This window comes from Myotis lucifugus, unplaced genomic scaffold, assembly GCF_000147115.1.
Source record: "Myotis lucifugus unplaced genomic scaffold, Myoluc2.0 scaffold_2063, whole genome shotgun sequence".
Classification (NCBI taxonomy): Eukaryota; Metazoa; Chordata; class Mammalia; order Chiroptera; family Vespertilionidae; genus Myotis; species Myotis lucifugus.
Window position 1 is genome coordinate 7,512 of NW_005873111.1, and position 22,594 is coordinate 30,105.

Below are 22,594 nucleotides of genomic sequence, written 5' to 3' on the forward strand. Positions count from 1 at the left end.
CTCCAGTCCAGGGGTAGGGTGGGTCTGGGCGGGGACGGGAGGGGGAGGGGAGTGGTCTTGCCCCAGGAGTTGGGTGGGGGCGTTGATTGGATTTGTCACCTTATTTAAGGGCCAAGCACCTACCTCCCAAGTCCTGAGAGCAGAAGCTGCCACACTGGGCGCTCCAGACCTGTGAGTATCGACCTGAATTCCCCACATCCTCAACCAACCTTTCCCCCTACCCTTCCTCTCCCTCCCTCCCCTGTCAGCCTTCAGGTGGAAATAGAGGTAGAAAAAGCCAGGATGAGAATCGGGGATTGGCGGCCACAGCAGCACTTTTTCTTCCCTTTCCCAAGGCTTCCGTCCCATGGGGCTGAAGGGCTTTGGAAACCCACCGGGCTCCCTTCATCCAACCCCCTGGTCCCAGGCTCCTGGTTTCACCCCAGTGTCCTTCCTCCTGGACCTCGGGCACCGGCCCCAGGCACCACGTGTCTGCCCGCCCTCCTGCCTGGGCCCTGGGACCCAGCACCCCTGTGGGTGAGGTGGGTGCCTCATCCAACAGGCTCCTTGGAGTGGAGCTGGGATGCAAGGAATTTCTGAAGCCCTGACTTTTTCCAGTGCCTTTAAAGGTGGTAGAAGTAAAAAAAAAAAAGGGGGGGGTGGCCGGGAATAGAACAGACTCCACATGGGCCCACTTAGGCTAAACCCTGGGCCACCGAGCCAAAGCTGTAATCAGACTATTAATAAGCTCTGAAAGCCTCGGGTTTGGGGAAATCACCTTAAAATCCAGACAGTGGAGGAGATCCAGTCCCCACGATTCTATTGATGTCATTTTGGCCTCTGCGTCCCACCTCCCGGGACTTGGTGTTTGGGTTTCCGGTGGGTTATCGTGAGCCAGGCCCTCGTCCGTCAGTCAGTCCGTCGGTCGGTGCTGGCGTCCAGAGTCCTCGGCCTGTGGGACTCAAACTGTGAGGGCACTTTCTGTGCTGAGAGCAAAGTGCCGCCACTGTTTGAGTTCCACCGGCCGAGACGGAGCTTCTGCTGATGGGCCGGGAGGACCCTGCACGCTGTGGCCTCCAGGAGGTGTGCGAGGCCCAGGTCCCGGGGGTCACCACGGCTCAGCCTGTGGCACCCAAAAGAGCAGGCACTCTCCGCTGCCCCGGCGGAAAGTGCTGCAAAATTTGAGAGTCACCAGGGGGCACATCCAGGGAACCCACCCTCCCCTGCCCGGATCTGGGCTGGCCAGGTTGACTGCAGGCCAAGGAATGAACGGCTTCAGGGACACCTCAGGGGAAGGGAAACGGGAAGCTGTCCATGCCACATGTGACCCCGTGCAGCCAACTTTCCTTGCCGGAAGCCGGTCCATCCTTGCTGCTTGACACAGTTGCTGCAGGGAAGAAACATCTGCACAGCATATGTTTCAAGGGACCTGAAGTATATGGCATACTGTTCTTAATATGTTTGCTGCTCCCCCTCTTATCGCTATGTGTTTTAAACAAAACCACCTCCCCATATAAGGTTGTTTCCCCAGGTGACAATTTTTTCCCAGGAGTTAGGGATTAACAGGACTAAGGAAGAGAATAAATCAGTAAATCCCCCCAGTGTTACAGAAATACCATGTACTTCTTATGAAGAACTTGGACTAAGACTGCTGGCAATAAATTTGGGACTTGTTGGGCCCACATCCCCAGGGGTCTGCCCACCAAGGAAAGCACCAAAGCCTATGCCCCAGGAGACCCACCAATACAGGGCAGTCCCAGGGAAGGCAAGCAGCCAGGCTGGGAGGACATAACCTTTACTGGGTAGGATAATCTCCTTCAGTCACTTCCTTGTAGCTTATCAGTAGAGCGGTGACCTTGGAATAGCCCTTATAATGGAACACAGAGATTAACCTAGACAGGCTTAAACTCAACAGAACTAGATTAACAAACGCCCTAAACTTTGGAATGGAATGAATAAGATTAAACTCAGCAGAACTAGCTTAACAAACGCCCTAACCTTTGGAATAGAATGGATAGGATTAAAATCAACTGGTATAAATACAGATGTAACAGGGCAAGAAAGACCTAACCTGAGACGGTGTGTTTCCAGAATGGCAGCAGCGATGGATGTGGATACCCTGAGCGGCACCAACAGCGGCAAGGGCAAGAAGCGCTTTGAAGTGAAAAGCTGGAAAGCAGTAGTCCTCTGGTCCTGGGACATTGAGGTTGATAACTGTGCCATCTGCAGGAACCACGTTATGGATCTTTGCATAGAATGTCAGGCAAACCAGGCATCTGCCACTTCTGAAGAGTGTACCGTTGCGTGGGGAGCCTGTAATCATGCTTTTCACTTCCACTGCATCTCTCGCTGGCTCAAAACACGGCCCGTGTGTCCGCTGGACAGCAGAGAGTGGGAATTCCAAAAGTACGGAAAATAGAAAAAGAATATTCTCCATCAAGCTCAACTGTTTTGTTATTCATTTAATGACTTGCCCTCCTGTTACTTCATTGTAAGTTAGCTAGAAGGGGGTCTTTTCTGCTTTGTCTTTTCAGTTTGCTATTCCTGCAGTCCTATTGTGTTCTGGGTCAAATAAAATCCAGTTGGGTTCTTAAAAAAATAAAAAATAAATAAAATAAGAAAAGACCTAACCTGGTTAGAGAACCTGGCTAGGCTCCTGATCAACTGAACCCTGTCTCTGTGTCATTCCTTCTTCACCGACTCCATCCACACCTTTGGGAACCCCTGGACCTGCTGGGGGTGGACCCCAACAGCCCCCAATGGAGGCATTTGCCCCAAAACCAACATAGTAGGGCAGCTCAGGGTTGAGGCAGAGCCAGCAGTCTGCTGTTAGGATCGGGGAGGTCTTGTTGAGGAACTGGAACATTGCGTTCAGGGTCCCCAGGAGTCCTTGGTTTGCCGTTGGGGCCAGGTATGGGGTGGTTGCTGAAGGTGGGGACTGGCTTGGATCCTTAGTGGACACCTTGCTGGAGCCTGTGGAATTTCCCCCTTCCCACCAGCTTCCCAGGATGGGGTCAGGCTGGGGACCTTTATTCGCGGCCAGTGGTGCTGGGAGTTCGGGTCGAGGGAGGGGTCTTGGAGGACCGATGGGATTGGGTTCCCTCTGGGCCTCGCGACATTGGATGGTGAACAGTGCTCCCGGATCTTGCCCCGAGACATACAGGCGCAGGCCTCAAGTCTTTCCCCTGCCCAGGAGTCTGCCCACCAGTTTGAGGGTTGGAGGATTACTGGGTTGCAGTCCCCACTTGAGCAACCCTTTGGTGCCCCTGGGTGTACTACCCGAGTCAACGGGACTAGTGAGTCCCTAGATTTCCAGGGGGCTATTGTGTCATATCCCCAAGATGCACAGTAAACATCCCCTTCTCCTCCGCATTCAGGGGGTCCTTCCCGGGGGCAGACATAATGCTGAGTGTGCCATAGTTCTTCCTCCCATAGCTTCCACTCACAGAGGAATGTCTTTTCTTTTTTTTTTTTTTTAACTGTTTTTATTGATTTCAGAGAGGGAGTGGGACAGAGAGAGGTAGAAACATCAATGATGAGATAGAATCATTGATCAGCTGCCTCCTGCACACCCCTTACCGGGGATCCAGCCTGCAACCTGGCCATATGCCCTTGACCGGAATGGAACCTGGGACCTTTCAGTCTGCAGGCCGATGCTCTATCCACTGAGCCAAACCAGCTAGGGCAGAATGTCTTAACTTTGGTGTGCACGTGAGTACTTTTCCTGTGGATCGTCCCTCTCGGGTAGCGTATCCCCCAAAGAATCAGCAGAGGTCAGTGGTTATATGTGAGGTGCCCGCGGTGGTGTTTCTCCCAATGACTGCCCCGTCCATGGTGCGGGTCACCTCCCAGGAGTACTCAGGGGGAGTGGGGAAGGAGGAGTAGGCTGATGCTCAACCACCGAGCCACCCCGGCCAGGCCTCCCAAGACCATTCCCATTGGTCTGACAGGGAAACAGCCATCAGTTGCCTCAAGTGCTCACCCTGACTCAGGAATGATGCCCCAAACCTAGGTCTGCAGCCTGACTCGGAATCAGGCCCCAAACCTTTTTCTGGGGGTGGGGGGGACAGAGCTCAACCCACCGAGACCCCCGGCTGGGCAGCACCTTTCCGTCTTCAGTTCCATTGTGGGCGGGGCACTGGGTGGTGTTGGGGGAGTGTCGGTGTCCGTGCAATGCCTGGTTTCTTTCTATTTATCATCTATAAATAAGCTGTGAAAGCCTCGGGTTTGGGGAAATCCCCTTAAAGTCCACAGAGAGTGGAGGAGATCCAGTTCCCACGAATCTATTGGTGTCATTTTAGCCTCTTGCTTCCCACCTCCCAGGACTTGGTGTTTGGGTCCCAGGCGGGTCACCGTGGGCTAGGCCCTCATCGGTCGGTTGGTCGGTCGGTCGGTTGGTCGGTCGGTGCTTGTGTCCCGAGTGCTCAGCCTGTGGGACTCAAACTGTGGGGGCACTTTCTGTGCTGAGAGCAAAGTGCCGCCACTATTTGAGTTCCACCGTCCCAGACACAGCTTCTGCTGATGGGCTGGGAGGACCTTGCTTGCTGTGGGCTCCAGGAGGTGTGCGAGGCCCACGTCCCGGGGACACCACGGCTCAGCCTGTGGCACTCAAATGAGCAGGCACTCTCCCATGCCCAGGAGGAAAGTGCTGCAACATTTGAGTGTCACCGGGAGGCACATTCAGGGGACCCCCCTTCGGTCCCCGATCTGGGCTGGCCATGTTGACTGCAGGCCAAGGAATGAACGGCTTCAGGGACGCCTCAGGGGAAGGGAACCGGGAAGCTGTCGATGCCACATGTGACCCCGTGCAGCCAACTTTCCTTGCAGGAAGCCAGTCCATCCCTGCTGCTTGACACAGTTGCTGCAGGGAAGAAACATCTGTACAGCATATGTTTCAAGGGACCTGGCGTATATGGCATACTGTTCTTAATATGTTTGCTGCTCCCCCCCTCTTAGCGCTATGTGTTTTAAACAAAACCACCTCCCCGTATAAGGTAGTTTCCCCAGGTGAGGATTTTTCCCCAGGAGTTAGGGATTGACATGGCTAAGGAAGAGAATAAATCAGTAAATCCCCCTAGTGCTACAGAAATACCATGTACTACTTATGAAGAACTTGGACTAAGACTGTTGGCCCACATTAATTTGGGACTTGTTGGGCCCACATCCCCAGGGGTCTGCCCACCAGGGAAAGCACCAAAGCCTATACCCCAGGAGACCCATCAACACAGGGCAGTCCCAGGGAGGGCAAGCAGCCAGGCTGGGAGGACATAACCTTTACTGGGTAGGATAATCCCCTTCAGTCACTTCCTTGTAGCTTATCAGTAGAGCAGTGACCTTGGAATAGCCCTTATAATGGAACACAGAGATTAACCTAGACAGGATTAAACTCAACAGAACTAGATTAACAAACGCCCTAAACTTTGGAATAGAATGGATAGGATTAAACACAACAGAACTAGTTTAACAAACGCCCTAACCTTTGGAATAGAATGGATAGGATTAAAATCAACTGGTATAAATACAGATGTAACAGGGCAAGAAAGACCTAACCTGAGACTGTGTGTTTCCAGAATGGCAGCAGCGATGGATGTGGATACCCCGAGCAGCACCAACAGCGGCAAGGGCAAGAAGCGCTTTGAAGTGAAAAGCTGGAAAGCAGTAGCCCTCTGGTCCTGGGACATTGAGGTTGATAACTGTGCCATCTGCAGGAACCACACTATGGATCTTTGCATAGAATGTCAGGCGAACCAGGCATCTGCCACTTCTGAAGAGTGCACCGTTGCATGGGGAGTCTGTAATCATGCTTTTCACTTGCACTGCATCTCTCGCTGGCTCAAAACACGGCCCGTGTGTCCGCTGGACAGCAGAGAGTGGGAATTCCAAAAGTACGGAAAATAGAAAAAGAATATTCTCCATCAAGCTCAACTGTTTTGTTATTCATTTAATGACTTGCCCTCCTGTTACTTCATTGTAAGTTAGATAGAACGGGGTCTTTTCTGCTTTGTCTTTTCAGTTTGCTATTCCTGCAGTCCTATTGTGTTCCGTGTCAAATAAAATCCAGTTGGGTTCTAAAAAAAAATAAAACAAAGACCTAACCTGGCTGGAGAACCTGGCTAGGCTGCTGAACAACTGTATGCTGTCTCCGTGTCATTCCTTCTTCGCCGACTCTGTCCACACCATTGGGAACCCCTGGATTGCTGGGGGTGGACCCCAACAGCCCCCACTGGGGGCATTTGCCCCGAAACCAACATAGTAGGGCGGCTCAAGGTTGAGGCAGAGCCAGCAGTCTGCTGTTAGGTTCGGGGAGGTCTTGTTGAGGAACTGGAACATTGCGTTCAGGGTCCCCAGGAGTCCTTGGTTTGCGGTTGGGGCCTGGTATGGGGTGGTTGCTGGAGGTGGGGACTGGCTTGGATCCTTAGTGGACACCTTGCTGGAGCCTGTGGAATTTCCCCCTTCCCACCAGCTTCCCTGGATGTGGTCAGGCTGGGGACCTTTATTCGGGGCCAGTGGTGCTGGGAGTTGGGGTCGAGGGAGGGGTCACGGAGGACCGATGGGATTGGGTTCCCTCTGGGCCTTGCGACATTGGATGATGAACAGTGCTCCCGGATCTTGCCCTGAGACATACAGGCGCAGGCCCCAAGTCTTTCCCCTGCCCAGGAGTCTGCCCACCAGTTTGAGGGTTGGAGGATTACTGGGTTGCAGTCCCCACTTGAGCAACCCTTTGGTGCCCCTGGGCGTACTCCCGGAGTCAACTGGGTAGTGAGTCCGTAGATTTCCAGGGGGCTATTGTGTCACGTCCCCAAGATGCACAGTAAACATCCCCTTCTCCTCCACATTCAGGGGGCCCTTCCCGGGGGCAGACATAACGCTGAGTGTGCCATAGTTCTTCCTCCCATAGCTTCCACCCACAACAGAATGTCTTTTCTTTTTTTTCTTTTTTTAAAACTGGTTTTATTGATTTCAGAGAGGGAGTGGGACAGAGAGAGGTAGAAACATCAATGATGAGATAGAATCATTGATCAGCTGCCTCCTGCACACCCCTTACCGGGGATCCAGCCTGCAACCTGGCCATATGCCCTTGACCGGAATGGAACCTGGGACCTTTCAGTCTGCAGGCCGATGCTCTATCCACTGAGCCAAACCAGCTAGGGCAGAATGTCTTAATTTTGGTGTGCATGTGAGTACTTTTTCCTGTGGATCAACCCTCTCGGGTAGCGTATCCCTCAAAGAATCGGCAGAGGTCCGTGGTTATATGTGGGGCGCCTGCGGTGGTGTTTCTCCCAATGCCTGTCCCGTCCATGGTGCGGGTCATCTCCCGGGAGTACTCTGGGGGGGGTGGGGAGGGAGGAGTAGGCTGATGCCCAACCACCGAGCCACCCCGGCCAGGCCTCCCAAGACCTTTCCCATTGGTCTGACAGGGAAACAGCCATCAGATGCCACCAGTGCTCACCCTGACTCAGGAATGATACCCCAAACCGAGGTCTGCACCCTGACTCGGAATCCGGCCCCAAACCTTTTTCTGGGAGGGGACAGAGCTCAACCCACCGAGACCCATGGCCGGGCAGCACCTTCTATCTTCAGTTCCATTGTGGGCGGGGCACTGTGGTGCTGTTGGGGGAGTGTCGGTGTCCGTGCAACGCCTGGTTTCTTTCTATTCATCAGCCTATAAATAAGCTGTGAAAGCCTCGGGTTTGGGGAAATCCCCTTAAAATCCACAGAGAGTGGAGGAGATCCAGTTCCCACGAATCTATTGGTGTCATTTTGGCCCCTTGCTTCCCACCTCCCAGGACTTGGTGTTTGGGTCCCCGGCGGGTCATGGTGGGCTAGGCCCTCATGGGTCGGTTGTTCGGTCGGTCGGTTGGTCCGTTGGTGCTTGCGTCCCGAGTGCTCGGCCTGTGGGGGCACTTTCTATGCTGAGAGCCAAGTGCCGCCACTTTTTGAGTTCCACCATCTTAGACAAAGCTTCTGCTGAGGGGCTGGGAGGACCTTGCACGCTGTGGCCTCCGGGAGGTGTGCGAGGCCCAGGTCCCCAGGACCACCAGGGCTCAGCCTGTGGCACTCACAAGAGCAGGCACTCTCCCATGCCCGGGTGGAAAGTGCTGCAACATTTGAGTGTCACCAGGGGTCACATCCAAGGGAACCCCCCGGCCCCTGCCTGGATCTGGGCTGGCCAGGTTGACTGCAGGCCAAGGAATGAAAGGCTTCAGGGACGCCTCAGGGGAAGGGAACTGGGAAGCTGTCGATGCCACATGTGACCCCGTGCAGCCAACTTTCCTTGCCCGAAGCCAGTCCATCCTTGCTGCTTGACACAGTTGACCCAGGGATGAGACATCTGTACAGCATATGTTTCAAGGGACCTTGCGTATATGGCATACTGTTATTAATATGTTTGCTGCTCCCCCTCTCAGCGCTATGTGTTTTAAGCAAAACCACCTCCCCGAATAAGGTTGTTTCCCCAGGTGAGGACTTTTTCCCAGGAGTTAGGGATTAACAGGACTAAGGAAGAGAATAAATCAGTAAATCCCCCTAGTGTTACAGAAATACCATGTACTACTTATGAAGAACTTGGACTAAGACTGTTGGCAATAAGTTTGGGACTTGTTGGGCCCACATCCCCAGGGGTCTGCCCACCTGGAAAAGCACCAAAGCCTATGCCCCAGGAGACCCACCAACACAGGGCAGTCCCAGGGAAGGCAAGCAGCCAGGCTGGAAGGACAAAACCTTTACTGGGTAAGATAATCCCCTTCAGTCACATCCTGGTACCTTATCTTTAGAGCAGTGATTTTGGAATAGCCCTTATAATGGAACACGGAGATTAACCTAGAGAGGCTTAAACTCAACAGAACTAGATTAACAAACGCCCTAACCTTTGGAATTGAATGGATAAGATTAAACACAACAGAACTAGTTTAACAAACGCCCTAACCTTTGGAATAGAATGGATAGGATTAAAATCAACTAGTATAAATACAGATGTAACAGGGCAAGAAAGACCTAACCTGAGACAGTGTGTTTCCAGAATGGCAGCAGCGATGGATGTGGATACCCCGAGCGGCACCAACAGTGGCAAGGGCAAGAAGCGCTTTGAAGTGAAAAGCTGGAAAGCAGTAGCTCTCTGGTCCTGGGACATTGAGGTTGATAACTGTGCCATCTGCAGGAACCACACTATGGATCTTTGCATAGAATGTCAGGCGAACCAGGCATCTGCCACTTCTGAAGAGTGCACCGTTGCGTGGGGAGTCTGTAATCATGCTTTTCACTTCCACTGCATCTCTCGCTGGCTCAAAACACGGCCCGTGTGTCCGCTGGACAGCAGAGACTGGGAATTCCAAAAGTACGGAAAATAGAAAAAGAATATTCTCCATCAAGCTCAACTGTTTTGTTATTCATTTAATGACTTGCCCTCCTGTTACTTCATTGTAAGTTAGATAGAACGGGGTCTTTTCTGCTTTGTCTTTTCAGTTTGCTATTCCTGCAGTCCTATTGTGATCCGTGTCAAATAAAATCCAGTTGGGTTCTTAAAAAAATAAAAAATAAATAAAATAAGAAAAGACCTAACCTGGTTAGAGAACCTGGCTAGGCTCCTGATCAACTGAACCCTGTCTCCGTGTCATTCCTTCTTCGCCGACTCTGTCCACACCTTTGGGAACCCCTGGACCTGCTGGGGGTGGACCCCAACAGCCCCCAATGGAGACATTTGCCCCGAAACCAACATAGTAGGGCGGCTCAGGGTTGAGGCAGAGCCAGCAGTCTGCTGTTAGGTTCAGGGAGGTCTTGTTGAGGAACTGGAACATTGCGTTCAGGGTCCCTAGGAGTCCTTGGTGTGCTGTTGGGGCCTGGTATGGGGTGGTTGCTGGAGGTGGGGACTGGCTTGGATCCTTAGTCGACACCTTGCTGGAACCGGTGGAATTTCCCCCTCCCGACCGGCTTTCCGGGATGGGGTCAGGCTGGGGACCTTTATTCGGAGCCAGTGGTGCTGGGAGTTCGGGTCGAGGGAGGGGTCTTGGAGGCGCGATGTTGGATGGTGAACAGTGCTCCTGGATCTTGCCCTGAGACATATAGCTGCCGGCCCCAAGTCTTTAGCCAGCGGGGTTTTCCGGTCAGGATGTCAACCCAGACCTGGATATATGGAATTTGGTCAGGGTGGCCAGGCCGGCCATAGATAACATGATGGACCCGGTAGGCAGTTATGAGGTCAACAGACCCCACGTCTGGCCAGCCAACCTGAAATGCGGGCCACCCCCTCTCACAGAATCGCTGTAAATCAAAAGCATTGACATCATACCCATATCCTCTTGCTTGCTGCAGGAAGTCCTGGAAATTTTTCAAAAAACGTTGTATGGGGGTTCACACAGACGACCATCCCTGACCCATTCTTACAAACAGGAGGACAACAAAGACAAGAAGACAGACACGACCAATACAAGCTAAGACTTAACAAAAACCAGGGACCCCGGGCGCCATCCAGACCGGGAGTCTGGACTAGGAGGTTCCGCTGCGTCCAGCCCTCCAACGGTCCCAGAGGGGAACGTTCCACAACCAGAAACCAGAAGATTCTTTTTTTAAAAAATATATTTTATTGATTTTTTACAGAGAGGAAGGGAGAGGGATAGAGAGTTAGAAACATCGATGAGAGAGAAACATCCATCAGCTGCCTCCTGCACACTCCCCACTGGGGAAGTGCCCGCAACCAAGGTACATGCCCTTGACCGGAATCGAACCCGGGACCCTTGAGTCCACAGGCCGATGCTCTATTCACTGAGCCAAACCGGTCAGGTCCAGAAACCAGATTCTTACCTCCCCACTGGAGGTCCAGGTGGCTCGCTCTTTTCGGATCGCAATTTAGAGGAAAACACTCCGCCTCCCTGGAACCCGGGCCGGAGACTGGAGGTTCCTTTACTGGGGCGTCCACCGGCAACAAGGCTGGATTTTTATCTCACTGGAGCCTCCAGATGTTATGGGGCAACCCGTAAGAGACGACCACCAGAGCCAAAGGGTAGAATTTAGGAGCCTTTATTCAGCTGGCCAACGTCTGCAGTGCCAGTACCCCACCGAAGCAAGGACCAAAACTGCAGCCCTGACCAGATGTAGAAGTGAGCTTTTATTCACAAAAAACACAAAACAGCTGGCCAAACACACACAAAGTTTGTTGCTCTATTTCTCCACACAGGATACAGACTCATACCTTTGAAAGGTTAGGTTTTGTTGTAATGTACCCCGCGAGTCACAGAAGAACGCCTCAAGGAGTCGAATTAGACTCTCGAGGAGGGAACCAAGATGGCGGCGTAAGGTATAAACCTGTGCGTGCTGTCTCAACAACACTGAAACTACAACTATTAGACAAAACAGCTATCATCCAGAACCACGGGAAAGCTGGCCGAGTGGAAGTTCTACAACTAGAAGGAAAGAAAGAAGCGCATTGAGACCGAGTAGGAGGTGCAGAGGCGCCAAGAACAGAGGTATGAAGGCACGCGAGAGGCGGGCTGCACCTGGGTGCACGGTTTTTTTCAATTGGAAGGGGATACAAGCTCTGGAATGCAATGAGTTCGTTTAAGGCGAGATTCTGAGGTCCCAGACTCCTACGGGGAGAAACTGGACTGTCTTGCAGCGGGTCGGAAAGCGAGGGTGGCTTTCTCACAGAGCTGCTCGCAGGGATCATTGTTGCTGTGGGGGCGCGGCACTCGGGGACACAGACACTCGGAGTCGGAGTCAGCGGAGAGGCGAGGAGTCACGGAGATGCTGATGACAACCATTGCTGTTTGCTCCGCCCTGGTGATTCTCTGAGACCCCGCCCTGCTCAATTTACATCCCCACCCAAGCTGTGCCAGTGGTGCAATGGAATCACCTGCGCTTTTGCAGCCTAACCCAACAAACTGCAGCTGGGTCAGAGAGCTCCAAAACTTCCAAATCCCAAACAAAGAGGAGAAATCTGTTGATATCACTGTAGCTCCTGCTGGGTGGGCCCACACAGTGGTTGACTAGGAGATCCAGGAGCCAGGGTACCCTGGTCAGATACCAGATTTCAACTCCTCACATCCATAAGGGACACACTCAAGAAGCAGACACAGTGAGCACCAAAGCCCCACTGAAGCAAGTCCTGCTCCATAAGGGTGTCTCCAGCACAGCAGTTCTTCCACTATAGACACAACGGGTCCTCGCAGTCAGCCAAAAATGTGGAGACAAAGAAACATGTCACAAATGAAAGAAATGGAGGAAAGCAAACTAATGGAGGACATAGAGTTCAAAACCACAGTTATAAGGTTACTCAAGAATCTTCTACGAACCTCCGAGGAACTCAGTGAGACTTCAAGGATCTTAATGAGAATGCCAAAAAATGGAAAAGGACCGGTCAGAAATTAAACATACACTGACTGAAATTAAAAATAAAATACAGAGATCCAACAGCAGACTAGAGGATCCCAAGAATCAAGTCAAAGATTTGAAATATGAAGAAGCAAAAAACACCCATCCGGAAAAGCAAAACGAAAAAAGAATCCAAAAATATGAAGATAGTGTAAGGAGCCTCTGGGACAACTTCAAGCGTACCAACATCCGAATTATCGGGGTGCCAGAAGAAGAGAGAGAGCAAGATACTGAAAGCATATTAGAAGAAATCATGACAGAAAACTTCCCCTACCTGATGAAAGAAATAGACTTACAAGTCCAGGAAGTGAAGAGAACCCCAAACAAGAGGAATCCAAAGAGGACCACACCAAGACACATCATAATTAAAATGCCAAGGGCTGCCCTAACCGGTTTGGCTCAGTGGATAGAGCATCGACCTGTGGACCGAAAGGTCCCAGGTTCGATTCCAGTCAAGGGCATGTACCTTGGTTGCAGGCACATCCCTAGTAGGAGGTGTGCAGGAAGCAGTTGATCGATGTTTCTCTCTCATCGATGTTTCCAACTCTCTATCCCTCTCTCTTTCTCTCTGTAAAAAAATCAATAAAATATATATTTAAAAAATAAAATAAAATGCCAGGGGCTAAGGACAAAGAGAGAATCTTAAAAGCAGCAAGAGAAAAACAGTTAGTTACCTACAAGGGAGTATCCATACGACTGTCAGCTGATTTCTCAACAGAAACCATGCAGGCCAGAAGGGAGTGGCAAGAAATATTCAAAGTGATGAATAGCAAGAACCTACAACCAAGATTACTCTACCCAGCAAAGCTATCATGTAGAATTGAAGGTCAGATAAAGAGCTTCACAGACAAGAAAAAGCTTAAGGAGTTCATCACCACCAAACCAGGAATATATGAAATGCTGAAGGATATTCTTTAAGAAGAGGAAGAAGAAGAAAAAGGTAAAGATAAAAATTATGAGCAACAAAGTGACAATAAATAAATACCTATCAACAAGTGAACCTAAAAATTAAGTCAGAATAAACTGGTGAATGTAATAGAAGCAGGGGTATAGAAAGGGAGTGGACTGACAATTCTTGGGGGGAAGGGGGTATGGGGGGTGTGGGAAGAGACTGGACAAAAATCTTACACCTATGGATGAGGACAGTGGCAGGGGGTAAGGGCATGGGGTGGGATGGGAACCAGGTGGAGGGGAGATATGGGGGGAAAAAGAGGAACATCTGTAATAATCTGAACAATAAAGATTTATTAATTTTGCCAAAACCGGTTTGGCTCAGTGGATAGAGCGTCGGCCTGCGGACTGAGGGGTCCCGGGTTCGATTCCGGTCAAGGGCATGTACCTGGGTTGCAGGCACGTCCCCAGTAGGGGATGTGCAGGAGGCAGCTGATCGATGTTTCTCTCTCATCGATGTTTCTAACTCTCTGTCTCTCTCCCTTCCTCTCTGTGGAAAATCAATAAAATATATTTAAAAAAAAAAGATTTATTAATTTTTTTTTAAAAAGAAGTCGAATTAAAGAGTCACATTTATTGCAATCCGGGACTCCGAGGGGGCATTTCGCTCTCCCAAATCTCGAAGTGATAAGATGGCCACAACACCAGATTTCTATAGGCAAAATCACAAAGGTATTGATTACATCCCAGGGTTTGGAATGAGGACCCTGGTTTGCACAAAGCAGTTACAGAAGCGAGATTGAGCCGATCAGTTATCTACAAAGATTAATTGTAGTTTTGGGTCTTTGGACCACTGCGTTGACAGAAACACATTATCTAGAGCCCTCGGGTCTTGGGACCACTGAGTTGACAGGGAAACATTATCTGGAACCCTCGGGTCTTGGGATAAGTGTGCTGTCCTGGTTCCCAGGTACAGAGGAATTTGCTTTCTAAAACCAGTAAGATCACAATCAATGGGATAGTCACGTTACAATCAATAAGCCATTCAATCGAATGGGATGATTTATATAATTCAGAAAATCAAAACAACTTTTCTATTGTTAAGACAAACAGCAGGGCTAGAGTTATAAACTACAGTTTCTACCTGAGATGACTGCTACCATACTTCAGTTTCCGGAACCCGTCACCCCTGGCTAAACCCTGACCTGCTCTTTTTTTGGCTGTAAAAAATGTTAAAAGGGAGCTGTGGTCTTGCAACAGAGCCAGAGACTTCGATGACCTAATTTAACTGTAATTTACTATTGTTCTTAAGCCCTGGGGCGTTCATTACACCTTGAGGGCAAACACAGCAGCCTCCTTCCCTGGAGGCTCCTGCCCGCCCCGGCCCCACCTCGGACGGACGACGCCCTGCCCAGCCAGGGGAAGGTGGGCTTTTAGGCGTTTCCAGCTCAGAGTTGAGAGATTTCATCAGCCCTTGCTCTCAGGGTTTCACTCAAACTCACAGGCTGAGTGTGCGACCCAGGAGCGGCATCTGCTCTCACCGTCTGCAGTCAGGCGGGTAAGTCTGGGTACCTGACCCTCCCCTGGCAGGAGACAGGGCGAGAGGGTTCAGACATCCCCGGAGGCCTGGGCGATCCGGCCTGCACCTGGGTGCTCAGGCCGGCTCCATTTCCAGGCTGGAAAAGACCCATTTTCCTGATGAAAGCCGGAGCGGGAGCTGTGCGTGTGTGTGTGTGTGTGTGTGTGTGTGTGTGTGTGTGTGTGTGTGTGTGAGAGAGAGAGAGAGAGAGAAGGGGTGAGGGTGGAGGTGGGGGAGGTTGGATGCGTGTCCTTGGGCTCTGAGGCTGGTGTTTTTTGGTTTTTAATTTTTATTTCTGTTAGGAGTCCCCACCTCAGGATATCTTTCCCCCCCGACAGATTTTTTTAGAGAGAGGGGAAGAGAGAGGTAGAGTGAGAAAAAAAATGTCGATCTTAGATACATTGGTTGCCTCCCGCATGTGCACGTGCCTGGACCGGGGCTTGGGATGGGCCTGCAACCGAGGTATGTGCTCTGGGCCCGAACCAAACACGGGACCCTTCAGTCCATGTGCCGATGGGATGCTCTAACCACAGAGCAACCAGCTAGTGCTATTTATTATTATTATTTTTTTTATTTTATTGATTTTTTTACAGAGAGGAAGGGAGAGGGATAGAGAGTTAGAAACATCGATGAGAGAGAAACATCGATCAGCTGCCTCCTGCACACTCCCTATTGGGGATGTGCCCACAACCTAGGTACATGCCCTTGACCGGAATCGAACCTGGGGACCCTTGAGTCTGCAGGCTGACACTCTATCCACTGAGCCAAACCGGTTAGGGGTGATCTTTATTTTTATTGATCTATTTATTTTGTTAATCCTCACCCAAGGATACTTTTTCCCATTGATTTTTAGAGAGAGCGGAAGGGAGGGGGAGAGACAGAAAAACATTGATGTGAACCCTGGTGGGGCCACTTACTAGAGGCAACCAGTGGATGTCTCACTCCTCTCTCTCCCTGTCACATCCTCTCTCTCTAAAATAAACATATTGCCCTGGCCGGTTTGGCTCACTGGATAGAATGTCAGCCTGGGGACTGAAGAGTCCCGGGTTCGATTCCGGTCGAGGGCATGTACCTTGGTTGCAGGCACATCTCCAGTAGGGGGTGTGCAAGGAGGCAGCTGATCGATGTTTATTTAAAATAAATAAATAAAAATAATAAAGATCAGATATGAAAAAAAAAACCACAGAAAAAAAAAATGCAACCCAAAACCCCCCAGAAAGTTTCAGGGTCCTCAGCAGACAAACCTTCGCCTGTGAGCTCTCTTATCGCCGAGGCGAGCACAGGGAGGACACCATGATAATAGGAAGATTTCCCTGTTTTGTAAAGGAAGGGAGGACAGAGGGAGGTCTGTGCAGCATGGGGCAGCAGAGGCGCTCTAGCCAGTGGAGCCACACCAGCCAGGCTAGGGGGTCATTCTCATTTTATTTTATTTTATTTTACATTTTTATTTTTAATTTTTTTAAAATTCTCACTGAAGGATATTTTCTTCCATTGATTTGTAAGGAAAAAGTGGAAGGGAGAGAAGGGAGGGAAGGAGAGAGAGAGAAACATCCGTGTCAGAGAGATACATGGATTGGTCGCCTTCTGGGCCAGGGTTTGACCCTGTAAGCAAGGTAGGTGCCCTTGACCGGGAATTGAACCCGAGACCCATCGGTCCGCAGGCCGAGGCTCTGACCACTGAGCCACACGGCCGGCCAGGCTGGGTGGACATTCCCGATGGCTTCCTGTCTTTCTCTCCCTGCAGATCTGTGCCTCTGGCTCAGCTCCACCCAAGATGCTGTGTGGACACCTGGGCCGGTTTTGCGAGAAGCTGGTGCGCAGGCGGCCCCTGGAGCGGAGGGAGGGGTCTGGCGGCGGCCTGGCCCGGTGCCTGAGCACCCTGGACCTGGTGGCCCTCGGGGTGGGCAGCACCCTGGGGGCTGGAGTGTACGTCCTGGCCGGGGAGGTGGCCAGGGACAAGGCCGGGCCGGCCATCGTCCTCTGCTTCTTGGTGGCCGCCGTGACGTCCGTGCTGTCTGGGCTGTGCTACGCGGAGTTCGGGGCGCGGGTGCCCTGCTCCGGGTCTGCCTATCTCTACAGCTACGTCACCGTGGGACAGCTGTGCGCCTTCGTCACCGGGTGGAACCTCATACTCTCCTATGTCATCGGTGAGATGGCAGGGCCCCTGGGGGGGACAACAAACTTCCATCAGGACAACAGGAGGGGGTGGGGGTCTTCATCCTCCTTCATGAACACCTGGGGGTCCAGCTTCGAGGGGAAGTGGGTAACTGTGAGGAAAAGCCCCACACTGTTGCCCTAGGCCTAGCCGTCGGCCTGCGGACTGAAGGGTCCCGGGTTGGGTTCTGGCCGAGGGCATGTACCTCGCTCGGTTGCAGGCTCCATCCCCAGTAGGGGGCGGGCAGGAGGCAGCTGATGGATGCTTCTCTCTCATCAATGTTTCTCACTCTCTACCCCTCTCCCTTCCTCTGTAAAATCAACAAAATATATTCTAGCTCAGCCGTGGGCAAACTACGGCCCGTGGGCCGGATCCGGCCCGTTTGAAATGAATAAAACTAAAAAAAAAAAAAAAACAACCCGTACCCTTTTATGTAATGATGTTTACTTTGAATTTATATTAGTTCACACAAACACTCCATCCATGCTTTTGTTCCGGCCCTCCGGTCCAGTTTAAGAACCCATTGTGGCCCTCGAGTCAAAAAGTTTGCCCACCCCTGTTCTAGAACCACAACAACCAGGAAGCAATGGGAAGGGTAGGAACCGGGGAAGGGGCCCCGTGGGTGAGGGAAGTGTCCCAAGGCTCCTGCCTCACCATGGTGAGGTCTCTGCTCGGCCGCTGCTGGCTTCAGGAGACCCCCCCCTGACCACCCGATTTAACATTTTTTTTAAATAAAACATATTTTTATTGATTTCAGAGAGAAAGGGAGAGGGAGAGACAGAAACATCAATGATGAGAGAGAATCATGGATCGGCTGCCTCCTGCAAGCCCCACACCAGGGATCAAGCCCGCAACCCGGGCCTGTGCCCTAATCGGGGATTGAACTAAGACATCCTGGTTCTTAGGTCGACTTTCAACCACTGAGCCACACTGGCCGGGCCCAATTTAAAATGTCACCCCTCACCTCCCAGCCCTCCAGGGCCTTCTCCTGTATTTTCCTTTTTTGCATAACGCGGATTCCTTCTAACAAATTAAATAGTTCACCTGTTCTGTGAAACATGGGTCTCCTCTCCCCACCCCATGAGAAGGAGGCGTCCTTGGCCTGGTCGCTCAGTTGATTAGAGAGTTGTTCCCATCCTCCAAGGTTGCTGGTTTGAGGTTTCTCTCTCTTTCTCTCCTTCTCTCTTCCTCGCTCTAAAATAACAAATTAAAAAATGTTTTTTAAAAAAAATATATTTTATTGATTTTTTACAGAGAGGAAGGGAGAGGGATAGAGAGTTAGAAACATCGATGAGAGAGAAACATCGATCAGCTGCTCCTGCACGCCCCCTACTGGGGATGTGCCCGCAACCAAGGTACATGCCCTTGACCGGAATCGAACCTGGGACCCTTCAGTCCACAGGCTGACGCTCTATCCATTGAGGGAAACCGGTTAGGGCTAAAAAAATATTTTTTTAAAAGGGGCGGGGGAAGCAGAAAGGAACCTCTTTTTTTTTTTTTTTAAATATATTTTTATTGATTTTTTACAGAGAGGAAGGGAGAGAGATAGTTAGAAACATCGATGAGAGAGAAACATCGATCAGCTGCCTCCTGCACATCTCCTACTGGGGATGTGCCCGCAACCCAGGTACATGCCCTTGACTAGAATCGAACCTGGGACCTTTCAGTCCGCAGGCTGACGCTCTATCCACTGAGCCAAACCGGTTTCGGCAAGAAACCTCTTTGAGATGAGTCTTTTGTATGTTTCCCCCCAAAACCTGAGCCCTGGTGCCCAGCAGGGGTGCCAACCGTTCTGTGAATGAATGCGCCTCCTTCTGGCTGCAGGCAGCGCCAGTGTGGCCAGGGCCTGGAGCTCCGCCATCGACAGCCTGACCGGGCACCACATGTCCCGGGCGCTGCAGGAGAGCGTGCCTCTGCGTGTGCCCTTCCTGGCCAGCTACCTGGACTTCTTCTCGCTGGGCCTGGTGCTGCTGCTCACAGGTGAGGCGGGGCCAGAGACGGGGTGGGATGAGCGGGGCATGGAGGGGGAGCGGCGGGGGTGGGGAAGGCTTGGCTGCGGCAAAGGGGTGGGGAGATGTGAGGCCAGAGAAGGGGATTTTCCGTGGGAGAAACGGGAAGGCAAGATGTAGACATTGTTCCCACCCTCCGAACTCATTTTGAGCTGGACTTTTTATTTTTTAAATGTATTTTTATTGATTTCAGAGAGGAAGGGAGAGAAACATCAATGATGAGAGGGAATCACTGATCGGCTGCCTCCCACACACCTCCTAATGGGAATCAAGCCCACAACCCAGGCATGTGCCCCTGACCCGAATTGAACCCGGGATCCCTCAGTCCACAGGCAGATGCTCTATTCACTGAGCCAAACTGGCCAGGGCTGTAGGATTTCATTTAAAAAAAAAAAATTAACAGACTAGAATCTCAGAGGGAAAGTGAGTGTGCATGGGAAGAGATCAACCCAAGACTTTGTATGCATATATGTGTAACCGATGGACACAGACAATAGGGTGATTAAAGTCTGGGGTCGGGGGGGCTGGCTATAAGGGATTAATGGGGGAAAAGGGGGCATAGGTAATACTTTCAACAATAAATATGAAAAAAAAAGATCATCCTAAGATATTGAGTGATCCACCAATGATCTACTCACTGGATGCCAGGGGCGCCCCCCCCCCCCCCCCCCGAAATGGAGCAATTGGAATGTCTAGGACATCGCCAAATGTCCCTGTGGGACAAAGTCACCTCCAGCTGAGAACCAGTAGCTTCCTCTGTACTAAGACCAAAGCTTTAAAAAAAATTATTTTGTACCATTAAAACAGAAATGGAGGTGACATTCCCATAATGGAAAATGAACCATTTTATTTTATTACTAGAGGCATAGTGCACGGGTAGGTCCCCTAAACCTGGCCAGCAATCAGGGTCGATTGGGGCCTTCCACCTGCCGGCCAGGGCCTTCCTTCCCTTGCTGCTGGCCAGGGCCTTTCTTCTTTCCACGCTGCCCCCTGATGGTCAGCTCATGTCATAGCGAGCAGTCGGTCTGCCAGTCGAACACCCGTGAAGACAATTTGCATATTAGGCTTTTATATAGAGAGATTTCCCCACAGCTTTATTGAGATAGAATTGACTTATAACATTGTGTGAGTTTAAGGTGGTGATTTCATACCTGTTTATACTCTGAGTTGGTTACCATGAAAAAAAAATTAGCCCTATGCCCTAGCCAGTTTTGCTCAGTGGATAGTGCATTGGCCTATGGACCAAATCGGCCTCTGGGTTCGATTCCGGTCAAGGGCACGCACCTTGGTTACAGGTCCCTTGGGTCCAGGCCCTGGTCGGAGGCAACCAATCGCTGTGTTTCTATCACATGGATGTTTCTGTCTTTCCCTCTCTCTTCCAATCTCCCTAAAATCAATGGGAAAATATCCTCGGGTGAGAATTGGAAAAAAAAGAAAATCTGCCATTTCAGCTCTGGTGTGTGACTCCCTTGGGTGTCATTCCGTGCACCGCAAGGTGGCGGGTGGATTCCAGTTCAGGGCACATACCTAGGTGGCTGGTTTGATCCCAACATTCAGTTCAGGTTGGGGCACATACAGGAGGCAGCCTATCAGTGTGTTTTCTCTTCTCTCTCTCTCTCTCTCTCTCTCTCTCTCTCTCTCTCTCTCTCTCCCTCTTTCTAAAACCAATAAAGTTCTTACAAGAAATCATCCATTGCCGTAACCGGTTTGGCTCAGTGGATAGAGCATCAGCCTGTGGACTGAAGGGTCCCGGGTTCGATTCCAGTCAAAGACATGTACCTTGGTTGCGGGCACATCCCCAGTGGGAGGTGTGCAGGAGGCAGCTGATCGATGTTTCTCTCTCATCGATGTTTCTGACTCTCTATCTCTCTCCCTTCCTCTCTGTAAAAAATCAATAAAATATATTTTTAAAAAAAAAGAAATCAACCATCAATTGTTTTCATTTTTATTTTTTGTTAATCCTCATCCAAGGATATTTTCCCATTGATTTTTAGAGAGAGTGGGAGGGCGAGAGACTGAGTAAAAGAAACACCAGTGATGTGAGAGAGACACAAAGATGGGTTGCCTCACGCTCCTGCCCTGACTGGGGCCAGGGGACCAGCCTGCAACCGAGGTACGAGCCCTTGACTGCAATGGGATCTGGGACCCCTCAGTCCACACTCTATCCACTGAGCCCAACCGGCTGGGGCGAAACCCACCATTTTAACGTGTACGACCCCTACGTACATTCCAAATATTGTGCAACCACCTTCTTCTAGTTCCAGCACATTTTCATTGTCTCCAGAGGAAAGCCTGCACCCATTCAGCAGGCCCCGCCCCACCCCCGGTCACCACTCTTTGGCTTTCTGTCTAGTTTTCTGTTCCATCCTCCCACAGGTGTCCTGGTCCTGGGAGTTCGTGAGTCGGCCCTGGTTACCAAGATATTCACGGGCGTGAACCTCTTGGTTCTTGGCTTCATCGTCCTCTCTGGCTTCATTAATGGACGTCTGCACCGCTGGCAGCTCACGGAGCAGGACTACGAGCTGACCAAATCTGAGTCCAATGGCACCTTGAGGTCAGGAGGGCAATTTTTGTTCTTAAATATATTTTTTTTATTGATGATTGTAGAAAGGAAGGGAGAGGGAGAGAGAAACATCAATGATGAGAGAGAATCAATAATTGGCTGCCTCCTGCACGCCCCACACTGGGGATCGAGCCCACAACCCGGGCATGTGCCCTGACTTGGAACTGAACCTTCAACTCCTGGTTCATAGGTTGATGCTCAACCACTGAGCTACACCGGCCTGGTGTGAGGGCACTCTTGGCCACAGACGTGTGTGGAGTGCAGAGCTGGGAATGTGGTGGGAAGCAGATCTGGGCGGTGGGGCCAGGTGGTGGGGGGATGGACCAGGATTGTGGTCCCGTAGAGATGGCTGACCTGCTCACCCCTCTTCTTCCTCGTCCCCTCTCTCACCACAGCCTGGGCCCTCTGGGCTCCGGGGGGTTTGTGCCTTTTGGCTTTGAGGGGGTTCTCCGCGGAGCAGCCACGTGCTTCTATGCGTTTGTTGGTTTTGACTGCATCGCCACTGCAGGTAACGGTCAGGCTGCCCCATGGGGGTGTGGGCCGCCCTTGGGCACAGGGTTGGTGGAAGGTTGGCCTGGCTCCCGGGGAGTTTCGGAAGGAAGAGGGTTTTGTGCCTTCCCCTCGGTGTGTGTCCCTGACCCGACACCCCTCCTACCGCGCAGGGGAAGAAGCCCGCAACCCTCAGCAGGCCATCCCCCTGGGCACCGTGATCTCGCTCTTCATCTGCTTCTTGGCGTACTTTGGGGTCTCGGCGGCGCTCACCCTCATGGTGCCCTACTACCAGATCAACTCCGACAGCCCCCTGCCAGAGGCCTTCCTCCACGCGGGCTGGCCCTGGGCCAGATACGTGGTGGCTGTGGGGACCCTGTGTGCCCTGTCGTCCAGGTCAGTCCCATCAGCTGCCTCCCCGTCAGCTCCCATCCCCAGCAGCCCCAGCCTTGGGTGGAGAGACGAGGGGAGACACACCTGGAGCCGTGTAGACGCCCTAGCCGGCTTGGCTCAGTGGCTAGGGCGTCGGCCTGTGGACTGAAGGCTCCCGGGTTCAATTCTGGTCA

General features: G+C 51.5%; 1 protein-coding gene and 3 pseudogenes across 1 annotated transcript; all 4 read left to right on the top strand.

Annotated features, from left to right (window-relative positions):
• Window positions 1-2,065: 2,065 nt before the first annotated feature.
• On the top strand, window positions 2,066-2,398 carry LOC111824540 (annotated as a pseudogene).
• Window positions 2,399-5,544: 3,146 nt separating this feature from the next.
• LOC102420536 lies at window positions 5,545-5,877 on the top strand (annotated as a pseudogene).
• A 3,116-nt stretch (window positions 5,878-8,993) lies between these two features.
• On the top strand, window positions 8,994-9,326 carry LOC102420861 (annotated as a pseudogene).
• A 7,260-nt stretch (window positions 9,327-16,586) lies between these two features.
• On the top strand, window positions 16,587-22,424 carry LOC102421165 (cationic amino acid transporter 3-like; the record flags this gene model as incomplete). The annotated part of the gene is made up of 5 exons (XM_006108311.1): window positions 16,587-16,959; window positions 18,792-18,947; window positions 21,353-21,530; window positions 21,935-22,047; window positions 22,202-22,424. Coding segments are annotated over exons 1-5 (1,043 nt in total), but the record flags the coding sequence as incomplete, so codon positions are not given.
• Between the last annotated feature and the right edge of the window lie 170 nt (window positions 22,425-22,594).